The 26,934-nt window shown below is 50.5% G+C and overlaps 1 protein-coding gene across 5 annotated transcripts in view; it reads right to left on the bottom strand.

The window, feature by feature from the left end:
- The window catches only part of UBE3B (ubiquitin protein ligase E3B), a 57,395-nt gene continuing 30,461 nt past the window's right edge, over positions 1 to 26,934 (bottom strand). For 3 of the 5 annotated variants that reach the window (XM_027124492.1, XM_027124490.1, XM_027124491.1), the window contains exons 15-28: positions 24,471 to 24,642; positions 22,784 to 22,902; positions 22,033 to 22,147; positions 21,162 to 21,261; positions 16,714 to 16,833; positions 12,332 to 12,508; positions 12,096 to 12,206; positions 10,046 to 10,183; positions 9,623 to 9,688; positions 7,721 to 7,779; positions 5,179 to 5,361; positions 4,592 to 4,703; positions 3,069 to 3,161; positions 1 to 2,182 (exon numbers count right to left, since the gene is read on the bottom strand). In XM_027124492.1, coding sequence (XP_026980293.1) covers positions 1,991 to 2,182; positions 3,069 to 3,161; positions 4,592 to 4,703; positions 5,179 to 5,361; positions 7,721 to 7,779; positions 9,623 to 9,688; positions 10,046 to 10,183; positions 12,096 to 12,206; positions 12,332 to 12,508; positions 16,714 to 16,833; positions 21,162 to 21,261; positions 22,033 to 22,147; positions 22,784 to 22,902; positions 24,471 to 24,642 — 1,757 coding nt within the window. In that variant the 3' untranslated portion in view covers positions 1 to 1,990. Of the gene's footprint in view, positions 2,521 to 3,068; positions 3,162 to 4,591; positions 4,704 to 5,178; positions 5,362 to 7,720; positions 7,780 to 9,622; positions 9,689 to 10,045; positions 10,184 to 12,095; positions 12,207 to 12,331; positions 12,509 to 16,713; positions 16,834 to 21,161; positions 21,262 to 22,032; positions 22,148 to 22,783; positions 22,903 to 24,470; positions 24,643 to 26,934 lie in introns of all 5 variants that reach the window. The other 2 variants (XM_027124494.1, XM_027124495.1) reach the window with 2 other exon arrangements.

The following is a 26,934-nucleotide window of genomic DNA, read 5'->3' as shown; positions in this document are numbered from 1 at the left end:
TGTGTGCTGAGTACAAATTTAATAAAGCTTTTGTTGTTTTAATCCGAAGTTATCTATGAAAACAAGCTCCACCCCACAACTTTTCAGAGCCATCAAGAGCCATCGAGGTGTCTGTGAACACCACCTAGAAAAGCACAGACTCAGGGTTTCAGATAGTGCAATACTTCCAGCTGTTGAAGTTAAATGAAATGACAAACTACCCCCCCCCCGTCAGAAGAACAAAGTCGATGCTGGTGCTTAGGAACCCACTCTCTCTGCATCCCACACTGGCAGACCCCTAGGAAATAAGAATCAAACCTCTTAGTGCAGGGTGACAATCTTTTAGGCACCAGCATAAATGTACCCACCTGCCCAGAGCACAACATGCACATTTAAAAGGAATTTCCCAAGGAATCAAGTGTTTAAAGATAGTGGCAAGTCCACAGAATTGGAGATTACTGACAAATCTTAATAATAATAAGAGTAATAAATTCCTATCTGTCTTTAAATTCCTTGCCGTCTCCCCATCAAGGTAAAACACGTGCTCTGTTTTGTAGAAGCCTGGGGCTCTAACATGGCCAAACGTGAGCCTGGGCAGGATGCCGGCACCTGGCTGAAACCCTCTGCCGGAGGCCATGGAGACAGGTCCTGCCCGCTTTGCCACCAACATGAAGGTTCTTTCTGGAAGGTGTTTTGCTATGTGGAAGAGAGCTGTGAGTCCTCTGCCGGCTCCTGGCCTCTAGTCTGGCTTCAATCTGGCTGGTGGGGATGCACCGGGAGTGTGGTGACGTGGGCGAGGTGGGTGGCTGTCCACACAGAACAATAACATGGCTTCTGCCTCAATTCCCTGGATCTAGAGTACAGTTCTCGTGATAAAGGTGAAGAATGACGGCAGAAGAGTGCAATGGGTTGGAAGAGAAAACAAAGTGAAAAACCCCAAACCAAAAAACCCGGAGGGCCCGTAAGTCTCCTCAGCCTCATTAGCCTCCGTCAGTGCAAAGGGCTCCCGGGTTCCCAGTGCTGAGGAAGGACGGGAAACAAGACCCAAGTTTCTTGGGACTTTTACAATCTACAGAGTAAAGCCACTGCCCAGATGGGACAGGTACCTTCAGCTGGTGTTTGTTCCTCACTAGACGACAAGTGTGGCCAACAAGCAGGGGAAAGGCAGCCGCCCTCCCCAGGAATCAGCAGGCTTCGAGTAACAGCTAGCGCCTTCTGGAAACGGAGCTGCTCTTAAGGAACGACGGGTATTTTCTCCCAAACCCGGGATGCCAACGTGAGTGCCCAAGACGGGAGCAAGCTAGAAGGGGCTCCCTGGCAGCCCGGCTGCTGAGGACCCGGAGCATCTGAGGTGAGAATGGGCAGAGGACCGCCGCCGAGTGGAACTTGTGGCTCTGAGGTGGGAGCAGCACCCTGAGCTTCCAGTGCTCCGTGGTCTCACTGGCAGGCACCTCTGCTGCCCGGGGGCAGGTGGGCCTGGCTATCTGGAGAGAGGCTGCTGCGGACGGGACGGAGGCTGAGACTCTGCAGGGTGCATAGAGGCTTGGCGAGGCCTTACCTGAGTAGAGTTTTCAGAAACGGAAGGGACGCATCTCACGTTAGGTCGGCTTCATGCATTCAGGCCCACGCCCTGAAAACCACTCCGGAGCCTTGGTGTTCCTGGGACTTGTTCATGCATGGCTCGCTCAGAAAGTTAAGGAACAGAAACTCACGAAAAGACCAAATTAACAAAAAGAGAAGCCCCACTGCCATCACAGGCCTCGGCTTCAGGCCGCTGTAAAGTAGGAAAGAAGGACCAATGCTGGCGGAATCTGGAGGTTTATTTTCAACACCCCCTTCCTGTTAGTGTCACCTGGAGAGTGCTGGGTAGCTTTGTCACGTGCATCCAAAGTTCTTGAGGCCACAGGGGACGTCTTATGGCTATAGAGAGGGTCTGGGGGCCACCGTGCCCTGGCGCGTCAGTCGTGCTCCCAGGGGAACGCCGCCTCTTGGGGCTGAGGGTGGCTGGGAGCTAGGAGAGCTCGAAGCCCGTGTTCATGCTGATGGCGTAGCGCAGCTTCTCCCGCAGGACGCTCTTCTTGCTGTAGTTGGGCAGCTTGAGCAGGTTGAAGCAGGTGGAGGAGGTGGGCAGGCGGCCACCTGGCTCCCGCTTGCGGATGGTAAAGAAGCCACGCAGGACGCTGCCCAGGGTGTCGCCAGTGTCCTGCAAGCACATCCCACAGCCTCAGGTTGGGGGGCGCCTGGGGAGAGGGCTGGACCGGCCCCCTGCGGAGGACAACCAGCCTGGAGAGGTGGGTGCACAGAAGCAAGCCTGGCTCCTGGGGTCCTGCACGGCGGAAGCCTGCATGAAGCAGCAGTTGGAAACAGGACCTCTGGTTTAACTGCTAACCATCGGTAAACCAATGTGCAAAGAGCCGGAACACTGTAAAAACGTTATGGTAACAAACTCCTTCCTGACCTTGCCAGCGCTGCGGCCTGCGACAGACCGTAACTTGGGGCAGCCTTCCTTAAGTAAGGTGGCTGAGGGTCGTCTAGTGTCACCTAAGAGGAGGGATCAGCGTGAGGGCGGTGGCATCGTGGAAGGCAGCTACACTCAGAGGCCACTGGGTTTTTGTGGGGATGAGAAACTTATAACAACGGCTACCATCTGAGCACCCACTGTGGGTCAGGCTTGTGGCACACAGAACATGATAACCCCTAGGGCGTCCACTCTCCCTCTGCAGAGGAGGGAATGAGGCCGCGTACCCAGGTGTGCACAGCCGGCAGGTGGAGGAGTTGAAGCCTGCGCTTGTCCAATTCCTGAGCCCACGTTCCAACCCCTCTCCCACACTGCTGCTCAGACCTGTACCAGCAGCTACGAAAAATGCCCCGCAGGTATTCTTCCCTGAGGGAGTAACGAGGAAGGGACCTCCAGGAGAGCTGAGGCCCCAAAGTGGCCCACCTGTGCTCCTGGCCCGAGAACCACGACACCTCCTCACCCAGCCAAGGAGGCTGGCTGCCCGCCCTGTGGATACGACTGGGCAAGCGCCCCACCCGGTAGGTGCAGCAGACCTCACCAAGAGGGGCCGGCTCTTCCCCAGCAGCAGTACCTGATCATCCGACACTTCCACACAGCGGATGGAGAAGGGAGGCTTGAGGTAGGCAAATCCCAGGAGCGGGGGCCTGGAGCAGCTGGTCACAAACTGCAACACAAAGCAGGGCCGGGAGTCAGAGTGGGCCTGGCTGACGCCGCCCTCAGGGAGAGACCACTCGACAAGAGCACCGGAGAGGGAGGAGCCGGGGGGCCCGCTAAGCGTGTCAGGGGGAGGCCTGAGCTGAGGGCCGAGGCCAGGGGCACGCAGCACACCACCAAGCGTGAGTGCTCGCTCTGCACCTGCCTTGCCGCTCGGCTTCTTCGCCACGCAGAGGATGTGCACGCGGGCCTGCTGGGTTGCCGGGCAGCCCCTGTGAGCTTGGTTCCTAATCTCCTCTCAGCACGCTAACAAAAACCAGGCCTCAGGAGCCAGCGGGGCTGAAGGCAGACCAAGGTACTGGATGCCCCAAATGGGGCCTGTGGGCAGCCAGCCTCGCTTCCTTGCTACGCTCTTGGAATTCCTTGCATTTTCCAGATGGTAGCTCCTGTGTCATTTCCCAAAATGACTAGTCCTGCCTGGACAGAGGCATCTACCCACCTGGAAATCCAAGTGCTTAACCTGCACAGGGAAATCCTAAGAAACCGTTCGCTTTCTTTAGTTCAACATTAGCCCAACGCTCTCCCTTCTCCAGGGGATCTAGGGACCTGCTACTTACAACACCAAGCTGTGCTTCAAAACTCTGTGTCAGGCTGAGTGTTTAGGTCTTAAAATAAATATTACCATTTAAACAATGTCATGAATGGTAGTGAGATTCCTGAGACGATCCAAAAAGTTTATGTGTCATGCTTCAGAAACGGTTTTTACAAGAAGTATTGACAAGATATATTACTATCCTAATATCCTGTATTTTCCACCATAAAGAACGCAGCAGCGGATCCTACTTAGAAGCATTTCCACACCGTGCTGTGTCCTCTGTGAACCCGAGCTCAGCTAATCATACCACAGGTGCTGTGTGACTCGACCCGTTTGAAGGGTGAGAAAACAGACGCAGGTGAGTCTATGCCCCTCCCAGTTCAGGCTGATCAGGCCTGCTGCCCGCTGCCAGCCAGAGCTGGTCCAGGGAGGGAGGGGTGGTCAGTCTCCTGGGACAGGAGGAGGATTGGAGGGCAGGGAGAACCTTGGGGCTCTGCTATCACTATATTTAAAGAAAGTACAGTCACATTCTCTCCTGTACAACAGTTCTGTGGCTTCCCCCTGGCTCTGGGGCTGTCTGCAGCCACAGAAAAGGGCAGGCACAGGGCAAGGAACTGCAGGTGTGGTGACAGGCCACCCAGAGACATAAATATGCCTGCTCTGAGGGGCACCGACCACGTGGTTAGGAGAGACCGGCTTTCCTCTTTCTAGGAGAGGGGGGTAAGCAGCTCAACAGGTTGGCAGAGATTGTTATGCCTACAAGAGGCCCTGTTGGAAAAACTGGTTCTCTTGAGAATCAACTTCTGGAATTGGCCCCCTGCACGTATAGATAACATATGAAATACCTTCAGAAACATGGCTCTCTCGTCGGGCGTGAAGTCAGAGGCCAGGATATCCCAGAGCCAGATAATGACCCTGTGACTTCCATGGAAACCACCGTAGTACACTGTGTGCTTCCTGAAAACAATGCAGACAAGGGCTCAACCACACATTCTGATGGGCGCTTACAGACAAAGGCAGGCATGGAATTTAGACAAGCGGCACAGCAAACTCTGGCCAGCCTGGGTGACGACAAACTTCTGTTAAGCCAGAAGTTCGTGCCTTAGTAACCCCAGGTTCCGGAAGCTCAGTGGGTGGAGCGTTGCATTGTAGGCCCTGTTGTTTCCCAGCAGAAGCTGACAGGAGACCCTGCACCACTGTTTCCTAGGACTTTGGAGAGCCCCACGGGCCTCAAGCTCTGCTTCTGCTTCTCAGTCTCCAGGCAGACAAGGGCTTGAGCTTTCCTTCCAAAGCAACTCACCCAGAGATCAGGGAAGAGGAGTCCATCTGGAGACAGGACCCTGAAAACTCTCCAAAAGGAACCCAAAAAAGGAACAGCTTGCTTTCTTGGAGGCCTAAGAATTTCAACCTTGCCCCTGCACTCACTCCTTACTTTAAATCTTCCAGATCGATCTCAGCATTGTCCCCGGAGATGAGTCGCTGTAGCTCAGGGGTCGAGAACATCCGGGTCCACTCAGGTTTGATGATGGAACGGAATCCACTAATGAGGGCAGCTGTCTGGTTCTTGATTTGAGTGTGCATTCGAAAGTGGGCCATCAGATGGATGTAGCTAATTCTGTTGCCAACAAGGGAAAACAACGGAAATTAACAGGACAGGGTGGGCAGTTGCTGACGCGCTGAAAGATGAGTCCAGTCAGTTCTGAACCATTTTACAAAAACACAAATAGCACCAGAGCACTTCACCAGAACAACGGCGATGAGGATGACAGCCCTCCTGAACGGCCCACGGTGTGCCACTGTGAAAGCGTTAGTGTCAAGGGCGTCACCTCATGCACTCCTCGGGAAAGCCAGTGGGTCAGACGTTGGGGTAACCTCACTGTCAAGAATCAAAGTGAGGCATCTCCAGCTAAGGAGAGGGCCCTTCTTTGGACAAAGGGACTTTTATTTAACTTCATCCTTTTGGACATAAACCAATTAAGATACTGTTCAGTCCTCCAGAGAAAAACTGTTTCATGTTGAAACTTCAACCAAAACCTTGCTAGACTGGACAAGGAGTCTAGGCCATGAGAAGGTAAGGCTGCGGAAAGTTTTAACCACACGCAGCTGGCTGACGATTAGGCTTAATGAGGAAGTTGGAGCACTAACAACGGTTCCCAGCAGCCGGTCTTCCAGGTCTGCTTTCACCGACACAAGCAGTTCATCTGCAGCTGCACAGCACAGTGCAATGCTTCTGCCCAGGTGAAATCCCTTTTCACAGGCTTGCCAGCATTGCTGATTTCTTAGCAAACCATTTATTCAGATGAAAGAATGTGAGCCCAGCCCAGGTGCAACTCTCAAAATTCCAAATTAGTACAGTCCAAATAAATCTGTTTTACCCCACGATGCTCAGATCTGAGTTACTGACCTGGAAAATATGCCTATTTAAAAAAAGCTTCCAGTGGCAAGCTTGCACACTGATATACTTAAATATGATTTTTTTCTATCACTGCTATTTCTTTCATGTACTCGTTGAAGCAGGTGACTAATACTGTTCCATTTTACCAAAAGAGGGAGGGAGCCTCGGAGACTTTCCCATCGAACACCCAGGAAGTGCAAGCTCAAGTATCTCTGTAGGAGCAGGTCCTGGTGATGTCTTTTAAGAGTCTGCAGGACTGAACGTCCTTGCCCTTACACTGGGGTTTTATGCTAAGAACACGTAAGAGTTAGTGAAATGACTTTCCACGTAGGTTTCCAGGCAGGACAGAAACCTCACTCCAACCCAGGCTGTATCAACCCACCTCCACTGGCTGCTGTACATACGGCTCCTACCATCGTCCCCGTGCCATGCCTGGCAAAACAGGGCCCATCCGAGGGTAACATATCTGATGATGGTGAGATCACTGCTCTCATTTATTAAGGGCCTCCTTTGAGCCAGACATCCTGGAAGGTACTTTACATGAATTCTCATGTGAAATCCTCTGAAGGGATGATTACAGGCACACGGTGGGCAGGCTCAGGGCCCACCCTGCTCTCTGACACCCCCAGGCAGCTTCCACCCACCCTGTGGCCCCTGTACTTTCTGTCACTCTAAGGCCCCGTGGCCAAGAGTCAAAATGGGTGTATTTCAATCATGATGAGAATTGGGTCTGCTCTCCCAACTATTCTGACAGTCTAAATAAAAGCTCCCCGAGTGCGTGGACTGACTGATCCGACCCGAGAGGGACACGATGCTTGGGGACACTGGGCTGTGAGGTGCATCTGATCCAAATGACTCACCGGGTAGGACTAAGCTCTCGCTTGTCACTGAAGAGAGTGATGCTCAGTTTAACAGTTCAGATGCTCAGCTGAGCCTAGTGGCAGGAGATTGACAGACTGACAAAAGGGCCAATATCTACTCCTTGAGCCGGGTCCTACCGTTTAATTAGGTGAGTACAGGGCTGGGTGGAGACATGCATGCAGGGGCTTTGCTTTGAGGGACCATTGATGACAGATTCCTAAAAGCCTGTTATCTGTGACAAGAGCTGCTGGGCCTCAGGGTCTCCCCACGTCCAAGGACCTGCCTGCTGCATCTGAATTCATCATTGTGTCTTCTCAAGAACAGTGTTTTATACAACTGCCACACACCCTCATTCTAAAATGATCAGCCCCTCCAAGGAGTCTTTCCACCTCCGTGCCCTCTGGGTTCAGGACTTCGTGCCCGACCGGCTCAGAACCCATCTGTCTGCATCTAGAACCGTCATTAAATTTCTAGGAACACCACAGCCTGGGTGCCTCTGACCTTAGAAGTGCTACTGCAAATATAAATTGTCAATTCTTATTTTGCAAATCGAATTTAATACGATTTCGGCCTATGAACTGTAACCAGTAAATTCCATTATGATGTTTATGGCCTCTTTCTACTTCAATTTATCTTAATATATTCTCAAAGTAAGCCCAGAGAGCCAGAATGAAGTCTTTTCAAGTGGTGACCTTAAAAATCTAATTGCCATACTCACTTGTTTTCATTTGTAACAGGAATGGTCTTCCCTCCAGGAATCAGTTCATGGCAAACAAGCTGGGGGAGAGGAAGGGGAACAATTACTCAAGAGAATTCTAATGAGAAAATAAAGCTTCCTGAAGATGGAAGGGCCTGATGCCGACATCCATAATAACAACAGAGGAAGATGAGACATGTTTGGGAACAATCATTTTCACAAAAAGCCAGGGCTTAAATATCAACAAGCCGGCCCTGCATGATCAATATGACAGGTTCCTTCCCATCTGATCCTCGTACAAACGTGTGTATTAAGGCCCCGGGGTGTTGTGGAGGGGAACGTGTTAGCAACGAAGAGCACAGGAGGACAGATAAATAAATGCTGGTACAACCATACCTTGGAATACAGTGGCGCTATTAAAAAATATGATGAAAAAGTATATTTCTTGAAAAGGTGGGGGGGAAAGAGCAGATTATATAACAGCAGTCAAGGTATGCAAAAAATTATATATGTGCCCAGGGAGAAAAAACCTAAAAAGGCTCAGGCCACATGTTAACAGTGGCCCTCTCCAGGCACCAGCACTATAGGTGGTTTCCACTTTCACCTTTATGCTTTTATTGTAGCTGAATTTTTGGTTAGAAGTTTGCATTATTTTTATAGTCAGGACAGAAAATTAAGAATGTCGGGAAGAAGTCTCAAAATTAAAGATTAAAGTCTCTGATTAAAGATTCAAAAACGCTATAGAATCAACTGCTTTCCTCAACTTCAAGAAGTCCTGTGGTCGCCTAAAAATCAAAGAATGCATCATTTCAAAGCTAATTTTAATAGAAATTCTACTAACATAATATACTGTAACTCTAGAGACCTGGAAAGGAGTAACGGTGCCCTTAGTCCCACTGCTATCAACATCTCGGGGCTGACGCCGCAGGATGTTAAAGCTGGATGGCCCTTAGGAATGCCCAGCCAGGTGTTTCCCACAATAGGTTGCAGGGAACTCCTGATCTGTGCACCACCATCTGGAGAATCTCTCTGTGAGGTGGTGTGCCCTCCCTGAAAGAGGAGTTCTGTGACCAAATGAGCTGGGGAAGGTTGAGGTTAACACAACCACAGCAGGTTTCTTTCTCATGGGCTTCTTAGGGCCCTGACGTGCCAGCGTGCTCAGTGGTTCTTCAGGAGGAGGACAGGGCGTGCGGTCTAGAGGGCGTCTGGTGACACTGGTCCCAGCAAGGACTAATTCGGCAAATGGTATTTGTTGAGATAAGGAAAGTGTGGCTCAGGGAGACTGAGTGACCTCGCTGAGGCCCTGGGAAGTCGGCCCTGTACTACGAGCTCCAGAGCGGCCCTAACACCACATGCACACTGGGGCTCATGCAGGGGTCTGGGGATGCAAATGGAGGGACTGGGAGCCCTGCAAGGGAAATCAGGACAGAGAAAGTCCGGGGGAAGCCCCTCTGCTGCCACAACTTCAAGGGTCTTTTTTCCCGGCTCTGCTCTCCATGCCGAGGAGGAGCAAGGACAGGGCTCTGTTAGAGGCACACCCTGTCAGGTGGTTCCTTCCCCATGTCTCAGTCATGATCCTCTGGAACAGCTAATCCTCACCATGGTAACGAAAGGCAGTGTACAAAGTAGGAGTCACAGCTTCCATCAGAAATGACCCCAAAGTGCCCTGGAAGCAGAGCAGGGTCTCGGTGGGAGCTCTCTGGGTGGCGAGCAGGCCAAGGCCAGGTCAGCTGGGAAGGGGAGGGGAGCGCCCTCCCTCCTGGCAGGGTGGCAAAGGGGCTGGGGAGGCAGAGGAGAAGGGTGGACAGACAGACAGACACAGCCCCAGTCTGTGGGTCTCCTGGGGAAAACACCCAGACTAGGGCAGGTCTTAGGAAGCCAAAGTGGGGAGGGGGAACAAGGTTCAGCCAGAGGCCCACCTACCTGACCCATGACATCCTCATCATATGACAGTGTCAGGCCCAAGTCAGCAATGTCCCCATCGTACCGCTAAAGCAACAGAGAAAGGGACAATGTAGGGGCCAAGGAGTGCTACATCCTTGAAGGTTTTAACACTCCCTGCCTATGACATGGGCTTGGGCAGCTACCACTGTGGCTGCCGTACAACTTGAAACAAAGGAAAAGGCCACTCGTCACCTGGAGGAAGGAGGCTGTGAGCATCAGTCCCGGGAGGAAGTGCTCAGGCGGGGACACGAGGCCCTGCAGTGGCTAAGGAGTGTGCCACTTCACCACAGCAGGAAATCCCACTCCACCCCACGACGACGGGGTAGAGCTGAACCCCACGGGGCGTCACTTGGCTGAGTTCACACCGGCGCTCAGCTAAGCCACGCCGCCTTCCACACTGACCTTAATGGAAGTGAGGTTTTTATAGAACTCGGAATCCAGAGAAGGCAGTTCATCCACAGAGCTGTAGAAGACACTGTGGTGGTGCCCGAGCAGCTGGCTCAGGAAGAAGGATGCAAAGGGCACGTCCACCACAATTCCCTGCCAGAGAGGAGACAGGAGCTGCCACCTGCTGCCCAGCAGCCCGTCTCGGTGATCTCATCCAGGGCGGCTCGGGCTGCAGATGGGGCTCCGAGGGCGCCAATGACATCTCTAGACTTCCTAAATTTTCAATCTGGAGAGCGATACATCCCTACCACCTAAACACAGTCGAGCGCCTCCTGGGGACATTACCACATAGTGGTTAAGGGCCCAGGCTTTGCAGCGGCACAGCTCAGGGATCGCACCTCAGCTCCGCTGCTGCTAGACCACGGGGCATTGGCTTTATCATCTGTAAACGGGGACCAGAAGAGCCTCAGTTTTAAGGGTTAAACGAACAAGGTGGGGGAAGTTTCCAGGAGGAAGGGATAGCTGGGCAGGAGGCCTTTAGTACAAGGCGCACAGGTGCCCTCCAGGGCTGGAACACAGGTCTGTCTGGCCCCAGCACGGGGTGTGAAGGAGGGGCTGAGCGAGAAGGCCAGGGAGGCAAACAGGGCAGATCAGGAAGAGCTCATAAGCCTCCTGGAGTCTGGTTTCTATCCAGAGGGCAGCAGGGAGCCCTGGGAGGGCTCTCCGCACGGGTACTTCCTGTGGGGAGTGGCCTGGAGGCAGGGACACAGCCCGGAAGCCCTTGCACAACGCCAGGAACTTCAGACAGACTGTACTGGGTGGAGAGAGGTGTGCGGGCTGGAGAGACTGAGAAGGGAGAGCCAATCAAACCCCACAACGGGCCTGTCCTGAGGACGAGTGTGAAGTGAGTTAACACAGGCCACTCCTCATCAGGACCCAGGAGGTCCTTATTGCCAGAGAGGGAGGAGACGGAGACTAGGCCCAGGAAGTGGGGGAGGACGTTTACAAAGCGAGGAAGTGGTGTTTTCAGCCGGCCCAGCCTCTCCCGGGTCTCATCACAGCTACACGCTCAAAGGAAAAACACGGCATATGCCCAGGCAGGGCCTCATGGTTTTTTTTTTTGTTTTTTTCGTTTTGTTTTGTTTGTAAAAAAGAGGAATCAACTGAGAAATTGTCTCCATTTTGCAGATGTGGAAACAGAAGCACAGAGAATGAGCCCAGGCCACCCAACCAGTCCAGGGCAGGAGGAGGCCTGGAGGGTGCTTGGACTCACATGGGGCACCTGACATCATCACAGCAAGGGCTGAGGCCGTGGACCGGGGCTGTTTACACAGAGAGAATGATGGACTAGAGAGTATGTTCACCCCACATGACCTCCTCTCTCAGCCTGGCCCGCTATAGCTTCTTTGCTTCTGGAAGGCATCCTGGCCTCCCTGGGCTTTGTGATGGGTGTGACACGAGCACTGCTCAGGTGGCGGCCGCTGGGGGTGAGGCAGGCTGGGGAGGGACTGGTCTCCTGTGGCTCTGGAGTCCACTGTGAGGCCACAGGGACAGGCTGCTGATAAGCTGAAGCTGGAGCGTTACTTCCTTCCTGGGGAGCAGGATCCTCAGGGCAGGGGGTAAAGCGCCACCTGGAAGCAGTCCTGCCAGTTGGTGGGCTCTCAGGGGAGAGGGACCAGGAGCTGGGAGGGCTCGCCCAGAGCCTGCGGAAGGCCACACCACCCCGGCCCCATGACACCAGGAGCAGAAGCTCAGACACCCTTCCTCCTAATAACAGTGAGGATGGCAGCTCCGACTTCCCCCGTGACCAGCTGCCAGCCACCGTGGGAGATGTTTACCTGTATTACCTCATTTACCACCTGCAGCAACCCAATAACGTAGCTCTACTATCCCCGCTTCACTGACAAGAACACGGTTGGTGCTGGTTCCCGTCCCTCTCTCCTCACCTTTATCCTTGTGACAGGCAGTTGCCACTATGTACCTGATCACTTACATGTATACGAAGCCCACAGTACTTAGAACATTTTATTTTCCATTCCTGTTCACTGGGTCTTAACGTGCCTACCTCATACACAGCTTTCCCCAGCATCTTGCCCACAAACTCAAACAGCTGCAGGTAATTCTCATGAATGTAGGACGTGGGCGAAGGGTAGAGTCTCTCGTCCCCACTGGTCGTCTGCAAGGCAAAAGGACAGGTAGGGACAGGGAAGTTAAATGGCTTGCAACAAGCAAGGCCTTCACTTCTCATCTGTCACCTCGAATCTGGCTGCCGTCAACCACGCTCTCGTGCCCTTTAAATACCTTGAACAGGTTGAGCGCTGGGTCAAACACCCTCTTGATGATCTCTTCTAAGAACTCCTTGAAAACACCGTCTTGATCAATCCCTGCCTCGTCCACCCCGAGGTCATTGACAAACTTCACGCGGATGACGCCCTTCATGGCGTGCTGGGAGAGCTGCCGAAGTTGCTCGTAGCCGTCCTGCCAAGGGCAGAATTACCGCCCATTAGGAAGCCAAGGCCCTCTGCATAATTCAGGGCTCCCTCCTCAAAGCTCCCTCTCCTCTGTGGGAAGCATTCCCAGTGTAATTACTAAATGTGTCAGGACGCACGGGTGCATGACGAGAGCCAGCAGTTTTCACCTGCTTCTAGACGACAGCCTGTTAAAAGAAAAACTCATTCTGGGGATGTGACTTTACCACTCTTTGGCAAGGGGAGGCTGCCCTCAGGAGGATGCAGAGCAAGGAGATGGAGAGATCAGACAAGATGAGTCACGACAAGCTCTCGGTCATCAGACAGGACGGAAGACGCTGAGACAAGATGAAAGCTGTAAGATGAAAAATCAGAGGAGCCCCCCACCACTCAACTCCTGGTACCTTTCCCCAGATCATGAAAGGCTGTGAGTCATGCTGGAAAATTCAGGTTATATCCTGAGGGCGCTGGGGAGCCACAGAAGAGTTTAGGCAGAGAGTCACATGGCTGGCTTTCTGTCTTAGGAAGATTTTTCTGTTGGAAGCAAAGCAGAGGGATGGCAGGGAGCAGGGAGATGGGTGCCAGGAGTGCCGCTGGGCCTGGAGGAGGGCAGAAGTGGTGGGAAGAGAGGCCTCAGCACCTCCGGCCTGCGGTCAGCTCCCTTGAGACACGCAGCCACTGGGCATGTCTCGCTGTCCAGAAAGCTAGGACATGACTCTGGAGCTCTCCTGCTAAATCATCGTGCACGGTCTATCTCTTGATTCTGATCTGTCGAGGCCTTCCTGGCTCCAGAGCCTGTCCTCAAATGTATTCCTGGCAGGTGGGTGCTGACGGGCAAGCTGCTTAGGCTTTCATTTCAGAGCAGTGATTATAAAAAACCGTGCTTAGAACACGATAGGGCCCAGCGGGGAGTACTTTGGCCCAGCCTGAGAGGCCCCATAACCAGGGTCAAACCGATGTCTTTAGATACTGTCACAGAACAGGTTACAAATCAGCTGCCATGTCCTATTGTGGCCACCCCACGTTCCTCCCCTCAGGCACAAGTGCAGTGCTCTCAGATGCTCTGCTGACATCAGACAGGCCATCTCCACAGCACCCACTCACCTGCCAGTCTGGCTCCTTGTCACAAAGCAAATGAGGCCAGTATGGCAAGACCCGTTTTGGGGAACGCTTGCTGCCTTCCTGCCGATCGTGTTTTCCTTGTGCTCACCTACTGATGCAAAGGCCTGTGCCATGGTGGCTACCCATCTTATTTAGGAGTTAGGTTCCAAAGTTAGTGAGCAGGGAAAAAAACTACCTCTGAAGTCCCCTAAGTCACCTGAAGGAATAAGAACACGGTTTTGAATGCACAATCCTGAAAAGTACTTTTTTATGCACATGAAATATGAAAATCATTAAGTTAGACAAAAAGGAGAGAAAAACAGGGAGTCACCAGGCAGCTGCTGCAGCATTTCAATCATTCTGCCTAAATGTAAGGTAATTATCTTGGCACTGAGTGGGGACGGGGAGAGAATTCTAACATGCCCCTGCCTGCAGGACTTCCTCCATTCTGCTTTAAAATGATGGCTCCCTAACCTTAGCATGTGTTAGGAGGTGTGTCAGAGTCATGCAGATTAAACGAGATGGTCCATGTGAAAGCTCTTAGCAAGTGGTCAAACTCATGGCAGGTGCTCCAGGAATGTTTGCTGGACTCAAATCTCAGTTTTGCTGGGTCAGCCCCACTTTAGCCTCCCTTTGAAACACTGTAGAGAGGAATTTGCTGCCCACCTCCTCTGACATACTTCCTATTGCACCCCACTGCCCTCTCTGGAGAATTCTATATCTGTGCCCCAGGGGAAGGTGAAAGGGGGACTGGGCGTTCCTCTTCTTTTCTGCATCTCAAAGAGCCGATGCACAGAACACTGAAGGGGAACGGGAGAACTGGCTTCCAGGCCCAGCTCTGTCACTGACACCTGAGTGACCCTGAATTCCTCTGGCCTCAGTCCTGCCTTTGACGGGGTGAGGGGAAAGGGATGAGCAAGGGTGTGTCCACAGCTCCTTCTAGTTCTGCAGTGCTGGTGTTCTGGCCCCCGTTCACCCCTGTGAGGAGAGGCCTTCCTGCAGGACTTTGGACCATCACCTGGAAGCCTAATACACAAGCCTCACCTTCAGTACAAACCATAAACAAGGGGACAGAATAAATGCCCAGGATATCATGGGTCAAACATCGGCTTTTTGATGCCCCCTTGTGTCCTAATCAAGCAAAGGCGACTGGGCTCTCAAGTTCTGATACCCAAACCACTGAATCGTGAGAACTGGGGTAACTGAATCAATGACCCTCTCCCCTTCCTAATTCAGTACGAACACCAGTGATCAATTTCAGGACAGGATCTATCCCAATGGAACGTAAAGAGGAAAATGGACTTTGCCTAAAATCGAAGACAGAAATCCCTCCTTTGGCGTCCCTGAGGGATGTGTTTAAGCAAGCTGGCCCAGGGTAAGCGGGTGTCTGGTATATCTCCCAGTGACACTTGGGGAGGGTGTCGGGGACTCTGTCACTCTCAGGAGACACCACAGTTTCCACCACCCAGACTCCCCGTTGTGCTGGCCACATGGGAGTGGGTATGACGGACGGTGGGATGGAGGAGTTTAAGAGACAGGAAAGGTGCATCTGGGTCCAACAAAGAAAGTGCTGGAGAAGTGAGTTCCTACAACACAGCTGGGCCTTTTTTCCTTTGAGTCAAAGCAGAGGTTGCAAACTGGTGGCCAGCAGGTTGAATTTGATAGGCAGACAGGTGTTATCTGACCTTCCAGGTACTTTACAAAACCTGACTAGTTCACAACACAAAGGATCTGTGGATTTCACACAAAACCCTAAATTTTGGTCCTTTCTTAACAAGCCGGAGCATTATAGAGCCCAAATCTCCACAAGGCAATACTCAGGTGGCCTCTTTTAGAGGCATGTGCTCTCCACCAGCCCCAACACTGAGGCTGGTTGTCAGTTGTCATTTATCAACTCACTTGTGAGGTCAGTCCAAGGGCTGTGCTTCAAGAAAAACGGGAGCAAGCAGTGGAAGTGGAGAATATTTCTATTCATTTAGCATGCAAACAAAACGCCCCGTGCCAAGACACTCTCAGCGAGCGCTACTCATCTCCATGACTGGCAGGGCCCCTGGGGGCACTTATAGTTCTTATCCTTAGTTTTGAGAATGTCAAAATCATCTGTTCACCACCTGCTGCCTTTCCCCGGCAGCTTTCAGTGTCAATCACCAGTGGTCAGAGAACTTAAACAAGTTCTCCAGGAGCGACAAATACAGCACAAATGCCCCGAGGCAGAAATGAAAACGTGTGGGGAGGAAGGGCTGCTGCCAATGCCGTTTGCTGGTGGCTGGCGATGCGGCCCCGGGCTGTCCAGGATCCCCTGACTGTTCTACGCTGCAGAACATTCCGATGAGGAACTGTGGCTGGAGTGTGATGAAAGGCAAGAGAGCAAGCATGGGCATATCAACGAAGCCAAGCCGCTCCTGGGAATGGGGACACGGGACTCAATCACCATACGCGCACATACGCTGCACAATGCCGGAGGAGCGTGTGGCAGGCACGATGCAGACACTGCAGGTGCGTGCATTTATTATGACAATGTTCAGGGTCTTGTTCCAGCAAAATCAACATATCATGACAACTTCCTGACATACAGAGGACAGTGTCCTGAGGACAGGCACCTATTTCAAAGTCACACAAAGTCGCTGCATGGGAGGAACCCTGGATGCTGGGTTTGGCATAGGTGGGCCACTTCACGTGCAGCTCCTAAGTTTATGTCCAAAAAGAACGTGTAGCTCTGTGATCGATGTATTTCCCAGGATGGCTCAGTAACTTAACACCCGCACTCCAGCCCCCACACTCACAGCTGGGCGGCTGGGCAAAGCGCCTGCCAGGACAGACAGAGTCTGCACAGGTATAAGCGTGTCTGTCCTCATTTCAGAGGCACAGAGTGTTGGCCACTCTCACCTCGTGGGGTAAAGGGAGGGAAATGCTGCGCTGGGGTCTCCAGAACTGAGGGCATGTTTAATCAAGCAGTGCTCAGAGCAGCTGGCAGGACAAACAGGCCCTTCCTGCACCCACAGCCCTGGCTTCAGTGTCATTAGATCAAGGAGTGATAAGAACAGTTCAGAGGCAACAGGTCACCCACTAGAAACCCTACGGTTTACAGAGCGCACTTTGCAACAGGCTTCTTACCTCCAACATCCGGGACCGGCGGATGGTAATGTGAGTGACATGAGGGGAGGCAGAGCTGGTTTCCACAAGCCCCAGTCTCTCCTTCTCCTTGGTCACCATGTTTCGGAACAGGAGAACTCTCTGAAATGAGCAAAGGTGAGACCGATAAAGGGGTCAACAACTGAGGATCCCCTAAAACACACTGTACAAAATTAATGAAATGTAAGCACGTGAGAGGCTCCCAGAATGGGATGCTTTGATGTGTGCTACAGGTTAGAAGTGTTTTGTGAGGACAGTAAACTTCCCCCCAAATGCTCTTGGGAATTAGAAATATAGCTGAATACATGCCAAGGGGAAAGGTTCCAGAAAGAGTGGTCTGGCTGCAGCCAGAGCCCAGCTAAGAACAGTCTGGGAGAAAAATCATTCTCCTTGTTCAGTCAATAATCCACCGTAAAAACCTTGCGGCAGCACGCATTACAGAGGGTGCTTTATATAGCCGTGCCTGCTTTAGAGGAAATCAATAGCATGAATTTAAAACACAGAAACATTTCAAAGATATATATATTTTGCTGTCAGAAACGTGTAAATGACCCTACAGTATAAAGGTCCCTGACCTTTCTACCTGCCTCCTCTGTCTCCTCAAGCACATCGCAGTCCCACCAGTAATATTTCTCAAGTATCATTTAAATAGAACCCTCTTGCATTCTCAAGATTCTGACAGGCTCCTTTAGGAGAGCATTGACCTTTGGCCCCATCCTGTAATAGCACTCAAATCATGTCAGCGGAATGAACGAATAACTCCAACCTCAGCTGTTTTTCTGAAAAACGGAAATCTCCCCAAAGTCAAGAGCATTGTTAAATACAAAAAATAACAGCCACTAGTAATAACAGTAGTAATAAGAGCTAACTATACACGAGGGGAGGCTACTGCATTTTCATTTGATCATTCTATTAGCTCCCTGAAGTAAATAAGGTGACAGAAAAAGCCACTGCCGACAACCTCCTGAGATGGGGGATGTGCTCAGTGGAGGCACTAGTCAGTGAAGGGGTGCCATGTGGCTGGTTTACAAGTCTAGAAACTAGGACTGAAGTGCCCTGAAAAACAGCACAAGCTCTCGGGGCTCCTTGGCAACGCGGAAGGGAGAGCGCAGGCTGAGGACAGCGAGGGTGGCTGGAGATGCACATGCCGGGGACTCTCGCCTCTGCCTTCTGTGCTGGGGAGCTGGAGACAAGCACAGGTATTTAACTCACGGGGGGCCATGTGGCATGACTGCTTCCCGTGACCCCCAAGTCTTTAGCACGATCACCTGTACAAGGGGTGCTGTCTTGTGGAACTTGAGGCAGAAGATAAGCCTCCTGTCAAGGTTAATACTATATGGAGCAGAGACAGCGGACACAGAGGCAGAACTACAGAGGTGACCACAAGATTGCCGGCCTCCCATGAATTGCAGAAAGACTGGATGGGGCTCTGGATTTCTGTGGGGCAGGGAAGAAGGTTTGGGGTAACTTTCACCAGCTCTCAAGGGGCTAGGAGACCTCAGTGAGCACAGTGGACATCTAGGTAAGGATCATCATCCCACTTTGCAGATGAGGAAACTGTCATGCAAGGTCACACAGCTGGTGCACGGGGGACCAGGGCCCATGCACAGACCACCACACTACCCACCCCTACCCACCACACGTGGCCCTAGGCCTTCTAGGCCAAAGCGAGAGAGAGAGAGAGAGAGAGAGAGAGAGAGAGAGAGAGAGAGAGAGGGAGGGAGGGAGGGAGGCCTTCAGTACCAGTCAGGAGATGAACTGCACGTAAACATGTAAAAGCAACATAAGAGAGTGCAGAGGATGAAGTGCTGCGTGTGTGAACCAGGCAGAGCTGAAACTTTTAAAAATATTAAGGAAAGCAATAAAGGCACTATAAGCCACCCACTCAGGTGGGATCAAGAATGAGGGAGAGGTTCGGTGTCTAGGGCAGATGGCATAACAGTAACAGATGAGAGAGACAACGCAGGCCTGGAGAGAGGCTTTCACCCCTTGTATGCCCCAGTAAGAACGTCACCAGAAGAGAACAGCACACACGCTGTGAAGAGAGAGGGGAAGCCCGAGACACAGAAAACACGCCAAGCCTCAGACACTATCCCAGGCCTGCTGGTGCCATCACAGGAGCAGGACAGGGGCCAGAAGCTGAAGAAGGGCCCTATTTTCCCAAGGGAGGCAATAGATTTATGAGCCAAGGACGAATGGCTCATAATCTTCATGATGTAGATCTTAAGCGCCTCCCACCCCACCCTTGGTGAGGATTACCATACAGCCTGGACTCTTAAGTCAGGTCAGCTAAACCCAGAGCTTCCCAAACTTTCCTGTTCTCAGCACCCCTAACGGCTCAGTAATATTTCTTACTGCAATCTTAGGTCAAAAGAAATACCTAACAGTTCCATTTAGTAGACAGTTAAGTCCTAACAACTTAATAAGTGTTTATGTCCTAAGAACTTAGTAGCTGTATTTAAAAAACACGCATAAATTGAAATTTAAAATATTTTAATTTCATTTTTTTAAAACCCAGCTTAGCAAATAGGACATCATCAAGAAGAATGGAGCAGAATTTAACACTGACGCTGTGAACTCAAGCAAGTACTTCACACGGTGCCCAACAGATTTCACTGTGTTTCCCTCAAAAAATTAAAATATCCTGTAGCAACCGGGGTGCCGCAGTGCACCGTTTGTTAACTGCAGACACACAGAGTGGAGATTGCAGAGCAGACGCTGTGGGCCAGGGCTGAAGTCAGACACCCAGGAACGGGGCGAGGAGTCGCACTTTAAGTCAGATTCCACCAACCTGGACTAGACCCACGAGGTGAAGGGCTGGAACCCACTTCAAATGAGGACTGGCTGGAGAAGGGAAGGGCACCACCCTTGGAAAACAGACCACCCAGAAAGCAAACCGCAGAAGATGACACCATCCACTTTTAGTGGCTGTTCAAGGACCAAAGGGTAGAAGTTACAGGGAAGTAGATTGTGTAAGACAAGGAAGGATGTTCCACCACTGGGAAGACAGAAGCCATGCAATGGCCTGCTTTGCAAAGCTGCGCATCCTCTATCTGAGGCAGGGGCAGGGATGCCGCTGAAGGCGCTCACGCATAGAGGGCGCGCGACTAAGTCATCTCCATGAGAGGCTTAGTTCTGTCTCAGCCTTCTGAGAGGCTCTGCTGTCAGGCGCGGTAAGAATTTAAACGGCCACATGTTTGTGAACCGCTGCTTGAGGGGAAGTAAAGAAGGGCAGCCACAAGTATGACATCAAGGTCAAGACAATACCAGAGAACAGTGAGGAGGACTAAGTAAGTCAGGAGAGAAAGGAAAGGGCACCTGTGGGTTCTAAGGAGCCTCCCCCCAAAGGAGCAGGCATTTCTGGAGCGCTCACGACACACCAGGGACGCCCCTCATCTCCCGGGCGCCCCTGCCGCAGCACCTGGCCCTTCCCAAGGCTCTCACGCCCCGTGGCTCTGTATGCCACACACCCCGGTTTTCTTCCTTCCTCTGATCACTCCTCTCCCCGTGCAGGGCTCTGGCCTCCGTCCCCGGTCTGCTCACTCCCGCTGGCTCCCTGACCACCTCAGCCTCATGCATGAATGCACTGAGGAGGTCGCAAGCCATCCGCATGTCGAGTCCACCTCCAGCCCCGTCCTCTCTCCTGCACTCCAGACCCTCGAGGAGCCGCAGACACGTCGCCTGCTCCCGGCTCTTCCCAGTCCCGCTCCTGCCTGTGCCCCCACCTCTGGGAATGGCCCTCTCGAGCAGCCAGGCCCCCAAGTCAGAAACCTGAGCATGCTCTGAATTCCTCCTCTCCTTCCCCCGGAGTGCCATCATTCTTCAAGGCCCGGAGGTGCTACCTCCTTCAGAATCTCTTGATGTCATTGTCTTTCTACTCCCGTGGGCCCACCCGAGTTCAGGCCAGTTGGCCATGACACCTGCCTCTCGCCAGTCCTTCAGGCGACGGCCAGAAGGAATTTTCTAAAGCAGAGTTCTGACCAGGTGCCTCCACAGCTAAAAACTCCGATGGCTCTGGACAAAATCCACGCTCCCACCCTTGGGTACGAGGCCCTTCCTGCTCCAGCTTCTACGAACCTCCTCAGCTTCATTTCTTGACTCCACCCGGCTCTCCCTTGGCACCACATTCTCTCTCACCTTGGGCCTGCAAGCACAGTCCGACTACCTGTGGAGTCTTCTCCTGAGCCCCTGCCCTGGGTGCCCACGGCATCCATCCCCATAGCATCCACCCCACACTAGCCAAATGGACAGTTCACACTGTCTTCAATCTCTGCACCCCCAGCACCTGGCATAACAGCTGCAACAGCATAGGAGCCAGTCAGCATCTGCGTTTACTGAATGATCGTTTTTATTCATTTCTAATAATCGCGATAACAAAAATGGACAGTCAGGAACTTGGTGGGAGGACCCCAGCTCTGAGTGCAACTCACGTTTTTGTGAGGAATGACGTGCGGGATGTACTGCAGGATCAGCTGAGCCCGTTTTCTGTCCTTGTCAAGTTCCTGGAAGAGCACGCTAGGTTTGAGATCCCTTAAAAACAAAGACATGGATTTGGGATAAAGAACAAGAAAACCATCCTCTAGTGCAGGGCTGGCCAGCTACAGCCTATGGGTCAAATCCAGCCTGCCGCCCATTTTTGTAAATAAAATTTTAGTGGAACAGTCATACCCATTCATTAGGTACTGTCTCTAGCTGCTTTCGCACTACAATGGCAGAGTTGAGGAGGTGCAACAGACACTGTCTGGTTTGCAAAGCCTGAAATATCTACTGTCTGGCCCTTTACAGAAAAAGTCTGCTAATCTCTATTCTAGTGCCACAACTTCAATAGTTACATAAGAGTTGATCTGTCATTGATTAAAAAAAGGCAGACATGATCTTATGTTTAGTCGTTGCAAGAGGATTTCCGTACCCAACCCCCCAACAAACCTAGCTGTGGTTTTTATCCCGCTAATTCTGCTCATAAAAACTGCCATTTAATGATCATAACCTGTTGCTTAGTTCAGCTGAAAGAACTTTTCTTTCCAGTTTGCATGTGAAACATCTGCTCAATGCGAGCTCTGGCTGCCAACACTGAGCTCTAATCATCTTCAGCGTACTGTGTCCTAACAGAAGCAACTGCAAGGTGACCTGTCCTGACAGGTGCTTTATAGGGACATATGCAGATGAAAGGACAAGATGAAGAAGACGGACCAAGTCCTCTCTGCCCTAAAACATAAGTGCTGAGCATCAGGCCACAATGGTCCCAGCGGCAAGACAGAGGGACTCCAGCCTCCGTAAACCCCCTTCCCACCCCGAGCTCACTTGCGCAGCCAGTGGTCCTCGGGGGCGAAGCGCCGCCGGCAGTCCCGCTCGTAGAGCACCATCAGCCACCCGTGGACGGACTGGAACAGCTCCAAGGTCTCACCCTTGGCATTCTCTGTGGGGAAAACAACCAGGAGAGCCACGGTCTCGGAGCTGCTCAGAACTGGAGGGGACAGAAGGATAGCCCGAGTCTCCTCTCGTCAGCCCCGAGGCCCAGCAGTTCTTCGTCTCCCTCATGCTGAACGTTACATGGAATCAACAGGATTAAAAGGCTCCCTGGGTACATTCTAAGGGCCTGTGGGACCCGGGAATGTCTCAGACACAATCACTCGCGCTGCCTCCCACTTGTATGTCATACAAAGGACCTTTTAATCTAAGGGGTTTGGTGCTGATCGACTGGAAACACTTCAGGAGGTAGACTCTAACTTGAAGTGGGACCAGGCACGTGTTTTATCTTAATGAAAATCAACTCAAAGAATCAAAAGGAGTTTCAGGGCAAAATTAATCATGAATAATCCTTCACACACACATGTAAATCCTCAAGGATGCCTGGGAGAGTAAGACTTCCATAACCACACTACTATCTTAAGGGGTCATAAAGAGTGGAGAAATAAAACTTCTAACTATGTGAATAAATGTGCATTTTGAATTAACTTTGATGGACAACAAGGCTAAGAAGCAGCTGATGTTATAGACTCTAGACTTCCCATGTGTAGCAGCAATTAAACAACGGCTGACATCTTTACCTTACCTACGATTCCATCCCAGATCATCTTAAACACAAAGGAATTCAGAAAAGAGGAGATCGTGACCAGTTCTTCTAGTTTGAATGAAATCTGTTCTTCATAAACTTCAATGTCATCAAGGATCCTAAGTCAGACAGAAAATTATTCATAATTTCCCACTAAAAAGAAGGGGAAAAAAAAGATCTATTCCTCATACTAGACAAAATAATTTTAAGAAATAAGCTCTATCTGTTAGATAAAATTTACAGGTAAAAGGATATGATGGAAGGGTGGGTGGAGGTATAGATGAAGCAAGAGTGGCCATGAGTCAATAACTAACTAATGAAATTGGTGACAGGTACGTGAAGGTTCATTATACTATTCTTTCCACTTTCTATTTATTTGAAATCGTCTATAGTAAGAAGTTAAAAAATACAATTGAGAAAGGAAAGAAACGACACGTTCTGCTCTACCCTTTTCTTAGAATCTGACTGTGACACTGCTTATGAATTCATGTCTGAATTATTAAGGAATCTTGACTGAGAGTCTGTGTCTACTGAGGGAAGTTGTGGAATCTTATTCTGCATCTGTAACAGACACTAGGGGCACTGAGTAAGTGCTTGATAAGTATTTGAGGGTGAATGAATAAATGTCTGAAAGAATATATGAATAAATGAACCATAAGATGCAGCTCTATCTGAAAATCTCCTATAACTGCTCTATTCACTTTAGAGCCTGACTCACTCTTGGGTCACCCTTGACCAGGCAATTAAGGGGGTGTCACCAGCAGCCAAAGACCCCTGCTCTCCCCTCTAACTACTCACTGGGCCCTCCCTCCATGACTCATACCCAATCCGCCACCTACATACCCCTAATCCCCTCCTGCCAATCTCTCCCAGACCGAATATAACTTCCTGAGGTCCATTCTATCTTACAATTCTTCACCAACCTTTTGGGAAAAAGTGGAATTAAAAGAATACCAAATACTCAAGTAGACACATAAGCTTAAAGAAAAGGAACTGAATGGGACTAACATTTGTTAATTTCTCACTGTGCCAGGCACTGTACTAGGTACTTGACATTCCTTTTCTCATTTACTCCCTATCAGATTGGTAATATTGTCTCCATTCCAGTGTTGAGGAAACTGAGGCTCAGAGAGGTTAAGCAACTTGCCCAGGGTCAGCTTGACAACAGTTGTAAGAATAACAGCCAACACATACTGACTGCTGCCGGTGCCTGGGACTATGCCTATCACTGATCTCTTCTGTACCTTCCCACACGGCTAAGAGGTAGGTGCTATGAACTCCTATCTATAGATGAGGAAACTGAGGCCCAGAGAGGTGGAGCCCCTTCCCCTCTGGACCAGGGTGTCTCAGTGAGTGGCTGAGCCAGGTTCTGCACACTGGCTCTGGAATTTTCCAATTAACTACCTAGCACAGTGAGTAAACAGCCGAGGTGTGATTTGAACCGAGCTCTAGAAGACCCCAAAGCCCACATAAGTGGTAATGACCCAGCTCTCCTGAAAGGATGGGAACTAACAACTGCTGAATCCCTACTAAGTGCCACCCACTTTGTAAATGTCTTGTCTAATTCTTCTAATGACAGGTCCAAATGCTTGCAGTAATCACATTAACAAATGCTTCCTTGCTGACACTGTAATTTGGTCTCTCCACGTTCTAGGAAAGGAATTCAGCCCCACAGCAGTCAACCTACGTGATGAGGTGCCGGGAACAGTCACAGAACAGCATCAGCATGGCCAAGAGCTGCTTAGACTCTTCAGTGTCATTGTTGAGGCATTCCAAGAAGAGCTTTAACCCTCCGTGGGGCCCCAGTTCACAGATAAACGCCCAAAGTTTGGGCAGCAGGTCATCAAGGTAAGTGAGACCTGGAAAAGGATAGAGAAACCCAAGCTTCAGGTGGGGCTCCACCTGGTCCCTTATGTCTCCTCTCCTTCGGGAAAACAAAACACTTAAACCTATTAGTGACCATTTAATGCATGTTGAGAGAAAGAAGGTGCAATCACGAAGAATAACATCACCATGAGAACAACAATGATAATAGCAGGCTAATATTTAACGGGTGCTTGCTATGTGTCAGATACCATTCTAAATACTTCCTTTTCACCTTGGGAAACCCGATGTTATCACCATTTTAAGGGAGGACACTGATGCTCAGAGAGATTGAGTAACTGGCCCCAAATCACACAACCAGTAAGGGTCAGAGCCAAGAACAGAACCCAGATCTGCTGACTCAGTGATTATGTTTTAAATCAGGGATCAGCAATTTTCTTCTGGAAAGGGCCAGAGAGTCAGTATTTTTAGGTTTTCAGTCTGGACCAGTCTCTGTCACAACTACCCAATGTGCTACTATCACAGCATGAAAGCAGCCATAGACAATAGGTAAATAAATGCACGTGGCTGTGTTCCCAACAAAACTTTAATTACAAAAGCAAGCGGTGAGCTGGACTTGGCCCATGGGCCATAGTTTGCCAACCCCTGCTTTAAACTATCTTGCAGGCTTATCCACATTTAGCAAAGCTTTCCTCTCATCTACTGCTATTATTCTATCTCTGTTAAAAATGGGAAAGCAGCGAATGACAATATGAGATACTCTGAGGAGTTACACAAAAAATTGACCCCGGGAGAAGCAGAGGGCTTCTCCATGGCTAGGCCTCAGGCACACAAGCTGCATCACTGTTCTCTATGAAGGCTTTTAATACGGCTATTGACCTAGAAAGTGTGGCTCTAAAGTTCCACTTGTCACTGAATGTACAGTAAGATGTGTTCCTCAAATTATTCCTCAGAAAAGGAGGAGTCACCTTATATTTGAGTCCTTATAATGCCTCTCACTTTACAGAGCACTTTGAATGGCTTAATTTTGAACAAAGATTTTGAACAAACTGTTTGGGGAAGATATGTTAGCCTGGGGGCAGACTCAATCAATGCTACTTATGGATGTTTAGAGGGTGAAATGAAGGGACTGTAATGGAGGCAAAGAAATTTAACAACCATCTCATTATTATTCCTAAAGGTTTGACCTCACGTTTTCAAGGGTAAGGGGATGTGGTTACAAAATGCAGAAACCTCACAATTTAAAAATAAGTTAAAAAAAACAAAAACAAAAAACAGGGTGACTGAGAGGACCTTCAAGATGGCAGAGGCATAAGATGTGGAGATCACCTTCCTCCCCACAAATACATCAAAAATACATCTACATGTGGAACAACTCCTACAGAACACCTACTGAATGCTGGCAGAAGACCTCAGACTTCCCAAAAAGCAAGAAACTCCCCACGTACATGGCCATGTGGCTGACAGGGTCTTGGTGCTCTGGCCGGAGGTCAGGCCTGAGCCTCTGAGGTGGGAGAGCCAAGTTCAGGACATTGGACCACCAGAGACCTCCTGGCCCCACGTGATATCAATTGGCGAGAGCTCTCCCAGAGAACTCCGTCGCAATGGTAAGACCCAGCTCCACTCAATGGCCAGCAAACTCCAGGGCTGGACACCCCATACCAAACAACTAGCAAGATGGGAACAAAACCCCACCCATTAGCAGAGAGGCTGCCTAAAATCATACTAAGTTCACAAACACACCAAAACACACCACCGGACACGGTTCTGCCCACCAGAAAGACAAGATCCAGCCTCATCCACCAGAACACAGGCACCAGGCCCTTCTACCAGGAAACCTACACAACCCACTGAACCAACCTCACCCACTGGGGGCAGACACCAAAAACAACAGGAACTACAAACCTGCAGCCTGTGAAAAGGAGACCCCAAACACAGTAAGTTAAGCAAAATGAGAAGACAGAGAAATATGCAGCAGATGAAGGAGCAAGGTAAAAACCCACCAGACCAAACATATGAAGAGGAAATAGGCAGTCTACCTGGAAAAGAATTCAGAGTACTGATAGTAAACATGACCCAAAATCTTGGAAATAGAATGGAGGAAATACAAGAAACGTTTAACAAGGACCCAGAAGAACTAAACAGCAAACAAACAATGATGAACAACACAATAAATGAAATTAAAAAGTCTCTAGAAGGAATCAATAGCAGAATAACTGAGGCACAACAGGTAAGTGACCTGGAAGATAAAATAGTAGAAATAACTATCACAGAGCAGAATAAAGAAAAAAGAATGAAAAGAATTGAGGACAGTCTCAGAGACCTCA

Source organism: Aethalodelphis obliquidens, unplaced genomic scaffold (assembly GCF_003676395.1).
Source record: "Aethalodelphis obliquidens isolate GAN/ISIS:26980383/991018 unplaced genomic scaffold, ASM367639v1 scaffold28, whole genome shotgun sequence".
Taxonomy (NCBI): Eukaryota; Metazoa; Chordata; class Mammalia; order Artiodactyla; family Delphinidae; genus Aethalodelphis; species Aethalodelphis obliquidens.
This window is presented reverse-complemented; position numbering and strand designations above follow the sequence as displayed.